The sequence below is a fragment of the Danio rerio genome, chromosome 23, assembly GCF_049306965.1.
Source record: "Danio rerio strain Tuebingen ecotype United States chromosome 23, GRCz12tu, whole genome shotgun sequence".
In the NCBI taxonomy this organism is placed as follows: Eukaryota; Metazoa; Chordata; class Actinopteri; order Cypriniformes; family Danionidae; genus Danio; species Danio rerio.
The window spans coordinates 7,560,521-7,577,695 of NC_133198.1; the positions used below are offsets into that span (position 1 = coordinate 7,560,521).

The window sequence follows — 17,175 nt, forward strand, 5'->3', positions numbered from 1 at the left end:
ACCGAAATGTCCTCACAGCGCAGATTTAAAAGATGCCGGCGCTTCCTTGTACTGTTGCCTCAGCCTCACTTCACCGCCGCTCACAGTGTTAAAGTGTGGAATGATGGTCAAGCGCCCCCTAACTTTAGAGCATAGTGATTGGATATTTACTTGCGGGGAGGAGTTTCCTCACCTCAGCTCATAGAATACAGGCACACACAGTCAATTCGGGGAGATATAAAACGCACATAAATTACTTAAACGCAAAACCGAGAAAACACGATTCACAAGCGCGCACTGAACCGTGGAGGTCTAACCAAACGGTTCAATATTATATTGAGAATTTTGGCATCCCATATATATGTATATGTGTGCGTGCGTGTGTGTGTGTGTGTGTGTGTATATATATATATATATATATATATATATATATATATATATATATATATATATATATATATATATGTATAAATTTGTGTGTGTGTGTGTGTGTGTGTGTATTATTTGATTTAAAGCTAGATTTATTAGCATTATTTCTCTTTGATTACTGATTTCTAAAGTAGCGTGTGACACTGAAGACTGGAATAATGCTGCTAAAAATTTAGCTTTACATCACGGGAATATTTTACAATTAAAAAAATAAATCCATCAATATTACAACAACATGCGTCTGTAACTTTTTGCAATATTTACTTGTTGTCATAAAGTCCATGCAGGTCATTGAGTAATATATGAATATTAAAGAAGTTCCTGTTTGCCCACTGTTGCAGTGAGTGAGATGAACACGCTGAAGAAAGAAAACGACAGACTTAGAGATGAGCTGAAGACCTTGAGGGAGCCATCAAAGTGAGTGGTTATCTATAACCCTTAAAAACAGGCTTATGTTGGTCACTTTGACATAGTTTAGCCGATTAGTTCAGTATTTTCCATATAATAGTCATGAATGATAGTTCTTCACCTTTCAGTCGTCAGAATGGTCATGCAGAGGACAAGGTCAGTCCAGAGGTCAAGGTGTCTCCTGATCCAGCTGTGTCCTCAGGGCTGAAGTCCTGTCAGCCTCCAGCAGGGGACGCCACTGTACCGGCAGCAACCGTCAAAAGAGAAAGTGACAGCAGCCCTACCGACAGCCTGGGTAACAGCACAGCACTCCATATATTACAAACAATACTACTTTACTCTGATAATACATGAGATTTTACCACTCAAATACTTGGCCACACCTGGGAGTTCTGTATTGTTGCCACAAAATAAAGAATTGGGTGTCATGATTTATACATTTATACACTAGTTTGCTAATAATAGGTAAATCATGACCAAACTTTTTTGCACTTACCTTTTGTTAAATTATAGCCACTATTTTGCCATAAAAGGGAAATTAATTATTACAGTGTGACTACCAATATAAAATGAGGACATGCCAAATCTTAAGTAGTCACTACTGGTCAATTTGAGAATTTAGTTTGCATGTCTGTGTACAGTAAAACCACTATGACTGTTCAAAGCAACTGTTTTCTATTTTAACTTAATTTAACTTCTATTTCTGTGATTCAAAGAATTTTAAGCATCATTTCTCTAGTATTTCTTGTCAGCTGAACTTTCAGAGACCATTTCAATATGTTGATTCAAAAACATAAGATCTTAATTACATCATATACTTGCTCTGACAGCTACACAACGATTTTGCTTTGATAAATTATTACGTTTTTCCCAGTGTTGGATTGTGGCTGGAAGGGCATCCGTTGCGTAAAACATGTTCTAAATAAGTTGGTGGTTCATTCTGCTGTGTCGACCCCTGATTAATAAAGAGAATAAGTCGAAAAGAAAATGAATGAATGAATGAATGAATGAATGAATGAATGAATGAATGAATGAATGAATGAATGAAATTCCTAAGTTAAGAAAGTTAAGTTTAAGAAAATCAAACATGGAGAGTCTCGAAGTGCTTTGAAATGCAGTACTCGCGATAAATGATTCAAAATTGACTCAAATTAAACCACAAAATGTCATTTATGCCAGAGAATGCTCTTGAGTTCAATCTGGTGTACCTTGTTGGTTACTTTCATGACTTCCAATAAAACTAAATCTCTTATGTGCAGCATTTTAATCCAGAGCTTGACCTTGTTAGTGGACATATTCAACAAATAAGAAAAAAGTGTGCTTTAGGTGCTCATAGGCCTAAAAGCACACACACACACACACACACACACACACATATATATATATATATATATATATATATATATATATATATATGTTTTTGGCTACCAAGTGCACTTGAAGTGACAGAAAGAAGTACACCTTTTGTATGAGGAACTACTTTATTCTGCCATTTACATTTCCAGCCGGTCAGAACAGCAGAACCCGTTGCTAATTCACAAACGGCACTTTAGAGCTAGTATTCAGTGATCTTTCATAATGTCTAAAGTGATTACAAAGCAGGCGATTTTGCTCACATTTTAAGATTATAAGGCATGAAATCTGTTGCAGACAGTATTTCACAAAAATTAACCCCCCAAAAAATCCAAAGCAGTCATTACTAGATTATTATGGCATAAATACAGCAATACAGTATAAAGTACAAAAGAGATTGACTAAGAATGTCACATCTGTTCTTTAATGATTTGTTCAGCTGTAGTTTGAAATGTACAATAAGAAAACGCTGAGTTTTTCTCCCTCTAAGGACATATTATGCTGTCTCTTCCATCATCTTGGGCACTGAATCTCCAAAATTATGCAAACATATTTTAAAATAGGCACTTTCCTCATAAATAAACTGCATAGTTGCAATCTAAACATCTACAGTCTAGCCTAAAATGCCTCAAATGAACATTATGTTGTGAGTACAAATTGTAGTGAGTTAGTTTAGCTCTCTGCTTGGCACTCTATGTGGGCGGAGTAATACACAAGAGTAAAGAGGCTGTAAAAGTTCTGTTTTGCAAAATATTGCATGGCTTTTAGATTCGAGAACCAGACAGAACTGTATGTATATATATATATATATATATATATATATATATATATATATATATATTAAGGGTGTCATGATCCTCCAAATCCTCGATTCGATTACATTTTCGATTGTAAAGGCACGATTCGATTCGATTTTCGATTATGAATAATTAATTAATGACTAATTAATTATTTGTAGCCTACCGTTTAAACTACCTGACCTGCATGGTGTTTGTTTTACCCATAAACAAATCATACAGTAAATGAATAAAGGCAAGATACACACATAATTACCACCTGTCAATCACTTTTTCTGCGGGACTCGTGAATAGGCAGTGATCTGTGTCGTTATAAAAGTGTCAGTAAAAAATATAACCAACAGGAACCAGCCAACAGTATTTGAGATGTTCGCTAAAATGACTAAGTACAAGTGAGTGAAAGATTGAAGCAGTCCTCTGACTGCCTGGACCTGCTGTCTCGAGCGCATGGCTGTGAGTGCGTCTGTGTCTGTGTGGTCACGTGATGTGCATTTTCAGAGGTAGAGAGGAAGGAGAGCTGCTCAGAAATGCTACAAGCCACTGTGGATGTCAAATCGTTGTTGTTCTAAAATGCCATTTAAAAACAAAGACAGTGTAAACAGGGCCTGAGTGTGTACTTTTCGCGAGCGGATTTGCAACGGGGGCGGGCGGAGGGTCGCGATGCCGGTGTTGTCAAAAAAAACTGTGTTTTTTTTGTCGACAACACGAACGTTGTCAACATAACTCACTGGAAATCCAAAATGCTAAAACACCGGCGACTTCATTGAAAGAGGAGAGGGTTTTAGTTCTGTCGACGGGTCTCCTGCTTCTGCAGTTTAACAAGCATTTCAACAAGCCTGTTTTTTCCCGCTTGGCAAGCCAAGCTGACGTGACATGGGGGCTTGGCAGCATCGACAATTCTATTTTTTGATTCGATAATCGAAATTGAGCATAAATTTCGATCGATTTCAATTTAAAATCAAAATCGTGACACCCCTAATATATATATATATATATATATATATATATATATATATATATATATATATATATATATATGTGTGTGTGTGTGTGTGTGTGTGTGTGTGTGTGTGAAATCTCATTACTACAGCTGAATGTACTGATTAAAAACTTTTGCTTGTTTCCGTCCATACTGATAAAAACATCTGAAATGTCCTTTCTTTCTGAACAGAAAAAACTTCCGAACAGAAACTTATGCAAAGCTGGGGCAGAGCCTTTTCATTCGTAAGAAATAGTTTTTTCTTTAAATGTTTTTTGTGCTATTAAACCTGATAACTCATAGTAAATATTGTGTATCGATGTATCTTAAAATTAGAGTTTCTTTCTCTCAGGAATCTAATAAGCCCATGTTGACCACTTTAAGTCCGGTGAGGTGGGGAACAGATCATGGCACAGAAAGAAGGTGAGACAGACAGACAAAACAAACTGCAAACAGACAAAATATTATGACACTTCACTCAAAAATATACATTTCTTCATCATTTACATTTAAACTTTCATGGATTAATTTCCTCTGTTGAACACATAACAAGATATTATGAAGAAAGTGAGACAGTATCAGTCACCGACTTCCAAAGAAGGAACAAAAAATGAAAGTCAGTGGCTGTTTTACAAATTTTGGGGTGAACTATCCCTTTAATTCTCCTCATGTGTCTGCAGAGGTTCCACCATTGACTCGATGGACCACAATCATTCCCCTATATCTCCTTCTCTCCCATCTCCTCTTCTAAAGAACAGTCCTATTTTTTCTTCTGCTGCCTCTGAGGAGCGCAGCACCCGGCAGCAAATCCACGCACCCGTTCCATTTCGACCACTTCCAATCAAAAGCGGTCGTCTGTCAATCCCATGGTCGCTGTCAGATTCCACAGACTGGGTCTCGGTAGCAGCCGCCGGATCTGGTCTTAGTAGCACTTTATCGGTTCACCCAAGCCAGACCTCAATTCCCAGCTCAAACGTACTGCGTTTCCCTAAATTGGTCCCTCCAAGCATTCTCCAATCCCGCTTGCATGGCTCAACACCTTCCGGTCTGCGTCCCTGGTCCCGCCGGAGCCTCTCGGAGCATGTGGAGAGCAGAGAAAAGAAAGTGGCAGAAAGTGTTACAGCGTCGCCCCAGTGGAAGGTGTCAGCATCACAGCCGGAGAGAATTTTTGGAGAGAATGTAAGGGAGAATCTGAGAGAGCAGGATGAGGAGGCGCCGCTTGACCTGTCCGAGTCGGGACGCTCAAAAAGCCAAGAGAAAGAGAAAATGCATTCACAAAGCGATGCTTCTTCATCTTCGTCGTCTTCACCGCCCGCTACGCTTTCTTCATCGTCTCAATGTCCATCAAGTCCTCAAAGTGACCAGCAGACAGCAGACAACATTGCACAGGTAGGCTTTAAATCATGCATGATTAATCCTCAATTAAAGGGCCTATATGCAAGAATATTTAAATAAGTTTTTTATTTATTAATCACAATCCTAATCTCATAGGTTGACTACAAAAGCCAACTAGATTGATGTGTATGTAAAGGGCAGGGAAATCAAAACGTTGTCTATGTCTGGGAGGTTTTCTTCCATTCTGTGGCCCATCACTTGAATGTTTATAACACAAGAGCTATCCAGTACTCCACTAAACTACACTAAATAAGCAACAGACGAATTACCATGTTTGTAAATGTAACCCCGCCAATTCGCCCCGAGCTGGGATCGAACCGGCAACCCTCCACATGGGAGTCGGTTGCTCTATCAAGGAGGCTAAAGACCATGGCTTCTAGCATCTGTCGCTAGAGTACCTTTAGAGGTTTATAAACACTCAGGATGCGCGCACAGGGAGGTGGCAGAAAAAAACGACAGCACTGGCATTTACAGCGAGGGAATGACATCCAATGTTGTACAGAGTTTGTTGTTATCTTAGAAATAAGATATATTGATTACATATTATATGTATTATTTACATAATGCTTTCAGCGTATTATAACAGCTTGTCATCCATTAATAAGCACAGTGATTCGGCAAAATTAACGTGAAAGTGAGCAGCGTTCATCTGACTGGTCCATTTGCGATAGCACCCTGCCAATGGATATTGGATAAGACGAAATGGCCAAGCATCCAGCCTCAAATATACAATCTCATTGAAGCTCCAAATGATTTTAGAAGAGAGAAGTTAAAGAGCCCATATTATACATGAAATAGGGTCATATTTTGGTTGCAAGGGTCTCCAACAACTGTCTAATATGCATGCAAGGTCAAAAAACACTTTCATGGTCTTATAATCTGCATTTATTTTTACCTAATTATCCCAGCGACTCCCGTATGAATCATCCAGTGATTCATTTGTTCCCAAACCCCTCCTAGGCGCGAAGCTAATCTGCGCTGATTGGACCAATGACAGTCTGATGCGATTGGTCGACTGCCTTCAGTGAGAGACAGAGTGAAATGCCCAACAGCTAATCAGCAATATAAAAGTAGTCACAGTTCATACACGCTCGATAGTGTAAGGCGTGGATTTTAGCTGCCAGTGGGTGAATGTAAATACAGACGATGGACTTGAAAATACCAACGACTAACTATTTTATTGAGCAAAAACTCCAAAAACTGTTGAGGAGATCTTCTAGCTTGTCTCACTCTGCTCTTTTCACAGACACACACACACATATTACCCTCGTCCTTGCGCGCGCGCACGCACACGCACACACACACACACACACACACACACACACACACACACACACACACACACACACACACACAAAAACACACACACACTTAACCCTCTAACCCTCCTCCGGACGACAACGCGCGCGCACACACACAAACACACACACACACCTCCGGACGACGGCGCGCACACACACACACACACTACTCTCCTCCACGGACTCCATCAACAAAGCAGCACACGACGCGTTTTTTAACGTGGCTTTGCACGCGATATGAGAATAAAGCGAGTTAACCTCATACAGTACACGCAGTTACAAGTAACAAATCACAACTAAATACATTTGCAAGCTAGAGTAAACGAGGCAACAACTTTAAGCGCACGTACTTACACTTGAGAAATGGAGGAAGAAACCCATCCTGACATGTCCAGCAGTAAGTTACTCTTTACTGATCCTTCCTTTAACAAACGCCGATGAAGTATTCTTTGTAGCATGTAGTTTGCAGAAGTTTCCAGTAGTTTCCAACTGCTTGGTTATAATGCTGAGGTTTCATCTTTGGGTAGAGACTCAATAATATCCATCGGCAGTGTGACTTCAATCGACCAGCATGTTTGTGTGTGTGTGTTTGTGTGTGTGTGGGTTTCTGTGTTAGAGGGCGGGGCCGCAGGTTTCAAATTGCGCGTGCACGTGGATAACTTGGTTTCGTTAGTACGTCATGGCGAAACACCTAATGACTCGTTATCAAGGCGACTTGTTTGAAGCACTATGAGTCAACTCTTTTATAGATGAATCAACAGTTTTAAACACTGTACAATTACAAATTTAAGCCTTAGCTGTTTACTTGACTTCACTTAGAGCTGTATTACACATTACATGGAAGGGTATTTTTAAAAACAACGTAATATGGGCCCTTTAAAGGCCTACAAGTCTTTGGATACCTACAATGTTGTTCTGTGTGGTCATGTGCAAGAAATAATGTTCCATGATTACCAGATTCAACACTATGTAGTGCTAAAAACTGAGGTTCTGCCTAGCCAAAGACAAGGAAAGAATATGGAGCTGTACAAGGCCTGTATAATCATCAACAAGGAAAACAGCCGCTTTCTGACAGCGAACTACACCTGTACGGCAGGGTATGTGAACTTACACATAGAGGTAAAATTGGTTTTATATTTGCACATTCTGACTTTCGCCTTAATAATATAATTTCAGAAATGGATTATTTGCAAACTTTAAATAGCAAAATCATATTAGCAGCCAATGACTTTCAAAGCATGATCATCATTACACAGTTTGAAATTTTATTATTTTCTACATTGCGAGATGGTGGCTCGGTGGTAAGCAATGTCACCTCACAGCAAGAAGGTCGCTGGTTCGAGTCCCGGATGGGCCAATTGGCATTTATGTGTGGAGTTTGCATGCTCTCCCTGTGTTGGTTTTGCATGGGTGTTTCCCAGTAACAGGTTGCAGCTGGAAGGGCATCCGCTGTGTTAAACATGCTGGATAAGTTGGGGGTTCATTCCATTTTGTGGCAACCCTTGAAGAATAAAGAGACTAAGCCGAAGGAAAATGAATGAATATTTTCTCCATAGACCTGCATTTGCCTCTCATTATTTACCTGCCACAGTGCAAAAAAGAGTGAAGCTAATCAGGCTGTGGCGTAGAATTAGGTGATCGTGGAAGTGGGATTTAGCCACACTATGACAAGAAATAGAGCAACATTGACAATCTGTCATTTTGTTAGATTTGACTTTAACTTGAGCTGTTTTTAGACTAATAAGGAAGTTTTAAGTTCTGAAAATTACAGGATGTTTTTATAGTACGTTGACCTCTATATGTCAACAGATCAAGGCAATTTAGATTTCTCAGTTTGTGACTCCTTTAACTGCCGCTTTCTTATTTTGTCATACTATTACTCTATTATTAATAAGACTGTTATTATTATTTTATATATTTATATTTTTATATATTTTATTATTATTATTATCATTATTATTATTATTATTATTTTCAGACTACGCTGAGAGAAAAAAATGATCTAAATGTTCCTCAGCTTTATGGATGTATCTTTTTGGTATCTTGCTGCCAAAGTATTTCCAACTTTTTACTTTACTATATCAGGGCTGTGAGGGCACTGAAACATGTTCAGTTGCTGACTGCAGTTCACTTTATCCACTTGTTAAGTCGTGACGTATGACATACTGTCTGTGGTCCAGTCTGTCGTCCAAGCCGCTACTTATTTGAATAATGAAAATACTCGTTTATAGACACTTTTTAGTCATATCACACATTAAAGTGAATTTTATATGAATCATGGTGTACACAACTGTCTCTGGACTTGCTGCATCCGACAGTAAAATTTTAACAATTTATTAAAAATTAATCACTTTCTGGCGATCAGATTTTAGGCATGGATTTATGTATAGTGCTATCGTGATTTTTGAAAGAATTAAATTGCTATTTAATCATTTTTAATACCATTTGATGACTCTCCCCATACAGTTTGATATAGCGATTGGACCCGGAAGCCGCTTTGCGTGATGTCACAATTAACAAGCTGAAGCCACCAGTGTCACTAATAAAGGGAATTCTGGATTCTGCATACAGTATCCCCTTTTTAACCCCATTTAAGCTACCGTGATTTATTTATTTTTTTTGTACAATATATTTATTACTTTTTTCAATTTGCATATAACAACAGATTACACAATTACTGAACAATAATCATGAAGGCACAGCAAACTTTTACCCCCCATTCTCCCTCCCAACAACCCATTCCCTTAAAAGTATATATATAAAATAAAAAATGAATAATATATAAAATAAATAATAATAAATAAGTAAATAAATAAAATAAAAATAAACAAATAAATAAATATAATAAAAAAAAGGGGGAAGAGAAAAAAAAGGGGGGGGGGGTATGTTTAAATCAGGTAGTCTGTTTAGACCATGATACTTCCCATATTCCTAAGCCTGTTCTAGTTGTAGTAGACTATCCACAGCTACCGTGATTTTTAATGTTAAAGAACCATGGGTCCCACTTTATATTAAGTGGCCTTAACTAATATATACTTACACTGGAGTTTATAGTTTGTTACAATGTACTTATTGTGGAAATACATGTATTTAATGTGTACTTATGCTTGATTTAATACATGTGTGTATTTACATCTGTAATTAACTTTTGTAATTACATTTGTAAATACACTGTTGACCATCCCTTACACCTTAACCCACTCTTAAACCTACCCATGCCACCAAACCTGTCCATAACCCAACCTCTATCCCAACTCAAAAGCACCACAAGTGTTCACAAATACATTATAAATACAGTAAGTACATTGTATTTATTTTTTGATGCAAGTACAAAGTTGTTAAGGCCACTTAATATAAAGTGGGACCAAACCATGAAATCCCCCTCTTTAGGTTCAAGTCCAATTTTTCAAATAATGCTTCATGATGGGCGTGGAGCACTGCGAGCAGAGGGAAGAGTGGGCATGGCGAGCAGAGCAGGGGGAGAAAGAGGGGAGCAGTCTGTGAGGAGACGCATGATTTTATAGTTTACAAAGTTAAAATGCAAAGAAATTAACAGTAATTTAATGCCCCCCTTCATATGTTATTCATAATTTCATATACAGTTGAAGTCAGAATTATTTGCCCCCTTTGAATTTTTTATTCTCTTTTTTTAGATATTTCCCAAATGATTTTTAACAGAGCAAGGACATTTTCACAGTATGTCTGATAATATTTTTTCTTCTGGAGAAAATATTATTTGTATTTATTTCGGCTAGAATAAAAGCAGTTTTACATTTTTTTAAAAACCTATTCTAAGGACAAAATTATCAGCCACTTTAAACTATTTACTGTCTCCATAGTCTACAGAACAAACCATCATTATAAAATAACTTGCCGAATTACCTTAACCTGCCTAGGTAACCTAATTAACCTACTTAAGCCTTTAAATGTCACTTTAAGCTGCATAGAAGTGTCTTTAAAAATGTCTAGTCAAATATTATTCACTGTCATCATGGCAAAGACAAAAAAAAAATCAGTTATTAAATATGAGTTATTAAAACTATTATATTTAGAAATGTGTTCAATCTTCTCTCTATTAAATAGAAATTGGGGAAAAAATAAACAGGGGGGCTAATAATTCAGAAAGGGCTAATAATTCTGACTTTTCCTGGATCTGTTAGACTTTCAATAAGTATTTAATTCGCAAGCTAATAGCTTAACCTTAAGATAGAAGAAGAAAACAGTTTAAGCATTTCCGTTTCTTTCAATCTTCAGGTAGTTTTTTTTTCTGCAAGCAAGTTAACACCCCTACTATTTTAGCACAGTGTTAAGAAAAGCTCTTTAAATGAACTATAACAACATAGCGTTGCTGATCACATCAACTGATCAGGGGAAACAGGATGTTACTGTTCTTGCTTTGTTAAAAAATATAATTATTTTGATAACTAAACCAAATTACTGTTACTGTTTGTAAAAAAAAAAAAAAAAACTTTTTTTTTCTTTTTTAGCTGCTGCAAACCTTTCTCTACCTTCTGTGCTTACACTCAAAATACATTTGACAACTAATTATTAAAAAAGAGCTGAAACAACACAATTCTTGAGATTTTTTTGGGACAACTTAATTGTGTTGTTCAATCCACTCAAATTTGTAAAAACAAATAAGCTAACTTAATTCCTTCATGTTGTCCTAAGAGAAACTGATTGTGTGTAGCATTTATCACAGTGTATTTATTAAGCTCTACAAGATATATTATATAGAAAGGTGGTATAATCAACACAAATTTAGAATTACTTCATACATTTTTATCAATTTCTTCTCTTGTTTTAGATAAAACATTGAATTATTTATTTAAAAATTGTACTAATTCCTTGATTCGTGTTATGAATTCAATGAAAAGTGAACAAATCAGTACAACTTGACAGCAATTAACCTAAAATGCCTCCGCAAGTGAATATGTTTTGTGAATCTTGTGATGTGCGGGTCTCTGAGTGTACAAATAAAAGTAACCGTGATGTTTGGTTCACTTCACACAGCAAGAGGAAGCACAAGAAAGATGTAATGAACAGGATGAGGTAAAAGAAGATCAACACTCTCCAGCTGCTGAAACATCTATAAGCGCAGAGAACAAGAAAGTTCCTTCACTAACTATTTCCCTCCAACCAGGTAAAGCTGTATTTTTCATTAAGCATAAATGCAACAGTATTAACCAGGTCTAAATTGTTTGCTTTGCCTTCCAGTTGTTGTAATGGAGACACTTAAACATGGAGGACAGGTAATCAGAGCATTGATGTTATTATGCTGCATACTATTTTAATTGAGGTTTCAGTTGTAGCTTCTGCTTTTTTCTGGTCACTGACCTACTGTATTTTAAAGGTCGCAGATTCTGGAAGCAGATCAATAGAGCAAGAGGAGAAGGAAAACAACCACCTTGAAGCAAGCAGAAAAAGATCTGGTCAAGATTCTGATTGTGAGTTAACTTTTTTAACTGTTATTTGTTACATTTAGATTTGAAATGTCCCTTTTGACTCGTTGTTCTGTCTTAGCTCCGTCCCTTCGCTCGCAAAAAGAAAAGAGAATACGGCTAAACAGGGGACCTCAAGGAAACCATGCTGACCCAGAACAAGGATGAAGGTCTCCTTTTTGTAATTGTCCCTTTTTTTGTTTTTGTTTTTGTTTTGTTTTTTACGTTTAATTGCTGTCAATAGAAAGAACACAATTTTTAATTTTGGCTATTTATTTTTAATTGTTTTGTATTTTTGAAAGGCATTGGCTTCAACTGTAGTCACTTTTATTATTAAGCCCCCAAAAGGTTAATAAGTACATGTTGATCACTCACATTCAGAACACACAATGATATAACTATTCCAAGCTGCAATACCAATGCTCTTATCGTTTTTTTATTTAAATTTTTTAATCAAAACGTTTAACTAATGGTGGATATTTTTGGCAACCTGAGCAAAAGCGTTTATACCCAACATATACAGAATACATACAGAACGAGGTTATATCAAACAGTTTTAACATCAATTTTAAAATTAAAGAAATAGAAATATTCAATTCATTCTTCGAAATAAGCCACTTGAGTCATATTAAATCTCATCAAGCAGTAATTTCAGTGAATAAAGCACTTTTTTGCTTCCCAGGGAAGCATTTTTACAGTGTGTTGTCAATACTACCATTCTTTACAATGAAATCTGTTTTAAAAATCATTTAAACCAAATATTATGCAGGGGTGCGTTTTTGAAAACCATCGTTAGACAACTTAGGTTGCAATTTTCGTCGTTACAAACATAGTTTGCTGATTTAACATTTCACAAATTCGTCGTTCCAATAAACATTCACAACTTGTACGCTTGCAACTACACCTCTAGTTCCTGGCTGTGTTGTATTCCCTGTTATCCCCCCTAAGCCCTATTCATTTAAAATGTTCCAGCATTTATACTTGGAATGATTAAAAAACAACATTAAAGTCATCTCTCTGAGGTGTAATTTGCTTTCAAAGGCCGTTTATTTTGAGGTTGATAATAAACCGCACCATGTTGGTGTTTCGTAGCATCTAGTTTTTATGAGGTGGGTCGTTAGCCCAATGCTCAACCCCTAACCTGGAGGACCAGGACATACACATATACACTACGGACAATTTAGCTCAGCCAATTCACCTATAGCGTATGACTGTGGGAGAAATCAGAGCACCCAGAGGAAACCCCTGCAAATACAGGAAGACCAACTGGAAATAAACACAGAAATGCCAACTGGCCCAGCCAGGGCTCAAACAAGTGACCTCTTTGCTGTAAGGCAACAGCCAACCACTGCGCAACCACGTTTCCCGCTGATTATCTATAGGAGCTTTAAATTGTTTATTGACAAATGAGATCAGTTCATTAGGCCTGCATTATTAAATCAAAACGAATAATATAAATCAATATAATAACCAGATTTGTTAGCATACTGCATCCATCATCTGTAATTTCTACCACTGAACCAAGGCAGCATACTGTGAAACCTTATAACATTTTACCTTGCGTGTGTTGCCATTCGTATAGAGAAGGGGTGCCCAAACTTTTTCGTATAAAGGGCCAAAAATTAAATTTTATTGAGAGTTGTGGGCCGAAGATAAAAATACCCAATTTATTTTACAAGTTGCCATGGGTAATTTATTTCATAATATTTAACAATTAATAGAAAACATGATTTTGAATCGTATTGACCCCTGCAGTATAACTTTAATTATATACTATATTATATATTGCAATAAAAACAAACAATCACATTTATACTGTAACAGTTCAATGCTGAATACATCAGTCAAGCAGAATCTGCCTTTGCCTCGATTTGCTCAACAAAGTCTCTGCATTGTCCACTATCCATTGGAAGACTATTTACATTTAAAACTAAACTACTGCATTCAAATAGAAACATTTCATTTCATGTAGCTTTTTTAGGAGCTTAACAATAAAACAAATAAAAGGTTACATTAAATTGAAAATAACAATGCCTAAACCATTACTGTCATTCTCCCTCTCTTCTCAGATGGGATGGCGGACCAAATCAAAGGTTACCATGGGCCAACTTTGACCTGCGGGCCCTAGTTTGGGCATCTCTAGAGTAACCAAAACCCATTCCTACTACAGCTGCTGACTATAGTGCAAATCATTGTCTTTCTGTAAAAGCTGTCAGCAGCGTTTACCGATTCTAACTCTATAGACCTGATGTACCTGCAGCACTTGTTTTCTTCTGTCATCCAGATTGTATTTCCACAAAGAAACTGAATAAATCGCTCACTCATTTTAAAATCTTCCCAGTCGATTGACACCTGTTATGATTTGCACTTAAAATATTACCACTTACTAGAGTGCAATCTTTTTGCATGGCATTTTCTGTCTTAATCAGAGGTGCACGGCCACATACTGGTGCAGCTTAGAGGAAGCATGAGTTGTGACATTTTTTAAGTGAGTGACAACACAATAACTGTTCCAAGATGGCGGATACATCAACAAGTAGCATCTATACATGTTTTAATGACTTGGATGCATTTAAAGGGCACCTAGGTTACCCCTTTTTTTCAGATTTAATTTAAGTCTTTTGCGTCTCTAGAATGTGTATATAAAGTTTTAGCTCAAAACACCCATCAGATTTTTCATTATACCTTTTACAGGATGCTGTTTTATACTGATTTCCAGCAGGGGGTGGTTTTGTCGTACTGCGCCTTTAAGACGAGTCTTTCCCGCCTACTTTTTCTACGTGCCTTCCCGCGTGCTTTAATCTCCTCCCTCAGCTGCGTCAGACAACAGACAGACTTAAAGGAAGAAGGTCTCACGTAGCGTTTGTGAGAAATACTACAGAGAACTAACCTTTACTAATCAGTATTGTGAAGTTGCAATGATGAGCCACACACAATATCGCTACAAAGCACACACACACACACACACAGAGAGAGATATACACGCACACCGCAGCTGACACACACACACACACAGGCAGGCAGACAGACAGAGCGCGCTTAGCTTAGCACAGCACTGTTTTTGCACTCAAATATGACAGGATACAGGCTAATCTCCAGTACTGTGTGGATATCTGTTATGCTAATGTACAAAATAAACCTGATTTAACTTCCACAAACCGGGATTGAAGCGTCTTCTTTTATAATTGTTCTGACACGCGGCTGTGCTGATGAAGTAAAGCTGAAGTAAATCGCTGTAATTAATTACACACGTGCACTGTTTTAAAACACTTTAAACATGTGAAACTTACTCTTAATCACATTTGATGATAATTGCTGATACTAGCGAACAGAACAGACCATTTATTCCCGGTTGCTTTGCGCATGTCTGCCTGGTCTTGTTGACATATACAAGTGACTACCGGAACATGTTAATGCGCGCAGCTGTCAATCAATTCGGTGGGCGGGGGGACCGCACTTCTACGTAAAGTTGCGGTCGGTCTGAAAACCGCTCTAATTGGTCCACCGTTTTTATGTTGTTTAATTGAAAAAGAAGGACTGGGTCTGTTTGTATCACCCCAGTATGATGGTCTATACACTATATATACACATATGTCTGTCCAAATAGTTTAAAAAGTAGATTTTTCACCATAGGTGCCCTTTAAGTTTTCCAGAAAATCCAAACACATGTTAACCTGTCCATGTGCATCAAAACAGACCGAACCCTGCATTATATTTGATATGTTGTTCATTATTTCCAACTCTATCAGTCATACAACTTCAATTGCTGAAATGCAGATGAAATGTGATGTTACTTCAGTTGGCAGAAATATTCAACTCTAGCCAAACAGGAAGCCAGCTGTTCTTACTGACAAGGGGGGCTGTCAATAAACTTCTTCTTTTTTTTTGGTTTGTTTTTCTAATTGTCTTGTTATATTCAGTTGATTCTCCTTCATTTTAAGCCACATGTTATTATTAATTTCTGGTTTTCTTGTTGCGATGTTGCCATGAAGTCGTGTTTCTCGTCTTGGTTTGTGTTCATTCTCTCTTCCGTGCGAGAACTGTCACTTCTCATCTATTTTTGTCTTCGTCTGAGCACTACGGCCTGCTTCTTGTAGATGTGACAAAATGTAAAACCCTTGGCTTCCCCTTTTGGTTTTTTTGAGATGTCAAGCATATATTTTGTAATAGTGAATTTTCCACTTGCAGCTGTAAAACGTTTCTGCGTGTAAAAGGAGGAAGGGTAAAACTGTGAAGAAAAAAAGTTAACTTTCTGTATAATTGCTGTTGCATTTGTCAACTATATTTACTTTAAACTGCGGTAAATCTATATTTAGCGAAATATACCATATGGAGATTGCTGTTATTCGAATTCTTCACTGTAAATAACAGGAAAAACATCTGTTGTCCATCGAAATAAATACAACTAAGCACATGGCAAGTGTTTGTGGTCATGCTTTATGAGTTTTACAACTGTCGTCCTGTAAATGGTTCAGAAAGTGGGCAAAATATGCAGAATTCTTATGAATGTTTATACGTATGAAGAGTTTATATGCAACAACCTCTAAATGCCAATGGTATTTTAGATATTGTGTTGTATTTGCTTCTAAAATTAACATTTTTCTCAGACTCCTGTGTGTAGCCTCATCATATATATGACATTTACTGGCCACTTTATTTGGTACAGCTTACTAGTACCGGGTTGGACCCCCTTTTGCCTTCAGAACTGCTTTAATCCTTCATGGCATAGATTCAACAAGGCACTGGAAATATTCCTCAGAGATTTTGGTCCGCATTGACATGATAGCATCACGCAGTTGCTGCAGATTTGTTGGCTGCACATCCATGATGCGTATCTCCTGTTCCACCACATCCCAAGGGTGCTCTATTGGATTGGGATCTGGTGACTGCAGAGGCCATTTGAGTACTGTGAACTCATTGTCATGTTCAAGAAACCAGTCTGGGATGATTCATGCTTTATGACATGGTGCGTTATCCTGCTAGAAGTAGCCATCAGAAGATGGGCACTGTGGTCATTAAGAGATGAACATGGTCAGCAACAATACTCAGGTAGGCGTTGGCATTGTCAAGATGCTCAATTGGTACTAATGGAT

General features: G+C 37.4%; 1 protein-coding gene across 2 annotated transcripts in view; it reads left to right on the top strand.

The window, feature by feature from the left end:
* rbbp8l (retinoblastoma binding protein 8-like) overlaps nucleotides 1–16,496 on the top strand; it is a 32,926-nt gene extending 16,430 nt beyond the window's left edge. Inside the window, exons 6-15 of one of the 2 annotated variants that reach the window (XM_005174119.5) lie at nucleotides 750–825; nucleotides 945–1,111; nucleotides 4,138–4,190; nucleotides 4,298–4,368; nucleotides 4,626–5,334; nucleotides 11,655–11,784; nucleotides 11,859–11,893; nucleotides 11,995–12,088; nucleotides 12,165–12,252; nucleotides 14,152–16,496. In XM_005174119.5, the coding sequence (XP_005174176.1) occupies nucleotides 750–825; nucleotides 945–1,111; nucleotides 4,138–4,190; nucleotides 4,298–4,368; nucleotides 4,626–5,334; nucleotides 11,655–11,784; nucleotides 11,859–11,893; nucleotides 11,995–12,088; nucleotides 12,165–12,250 (1,421 nt within the window). In that variant the 3' untranslated portion in view covers nucleotides 12,251–12,252; nucleotides 14,152–16,496. The remainder of the gene's footprint in view (nucleotides 1–749; nucleotides 826–944; nucleotides 1,112–4,137; nucleotides 4,191–4,297; nucleotides 4,369–4,625; nucleotides 5,335–11,654; nucleotides 11,785–11,858; nucleotides 11,894–11,994; nucleotides 12,089–12,164; nucleotides 12,253–14,151) is intronic. The other variant, XR_012398987.1, reaches the window with a different exon arrangement.
* The last annotated feature ends 679 nt before the right edge of the window (nucleotides 16,497–17,175 follow it).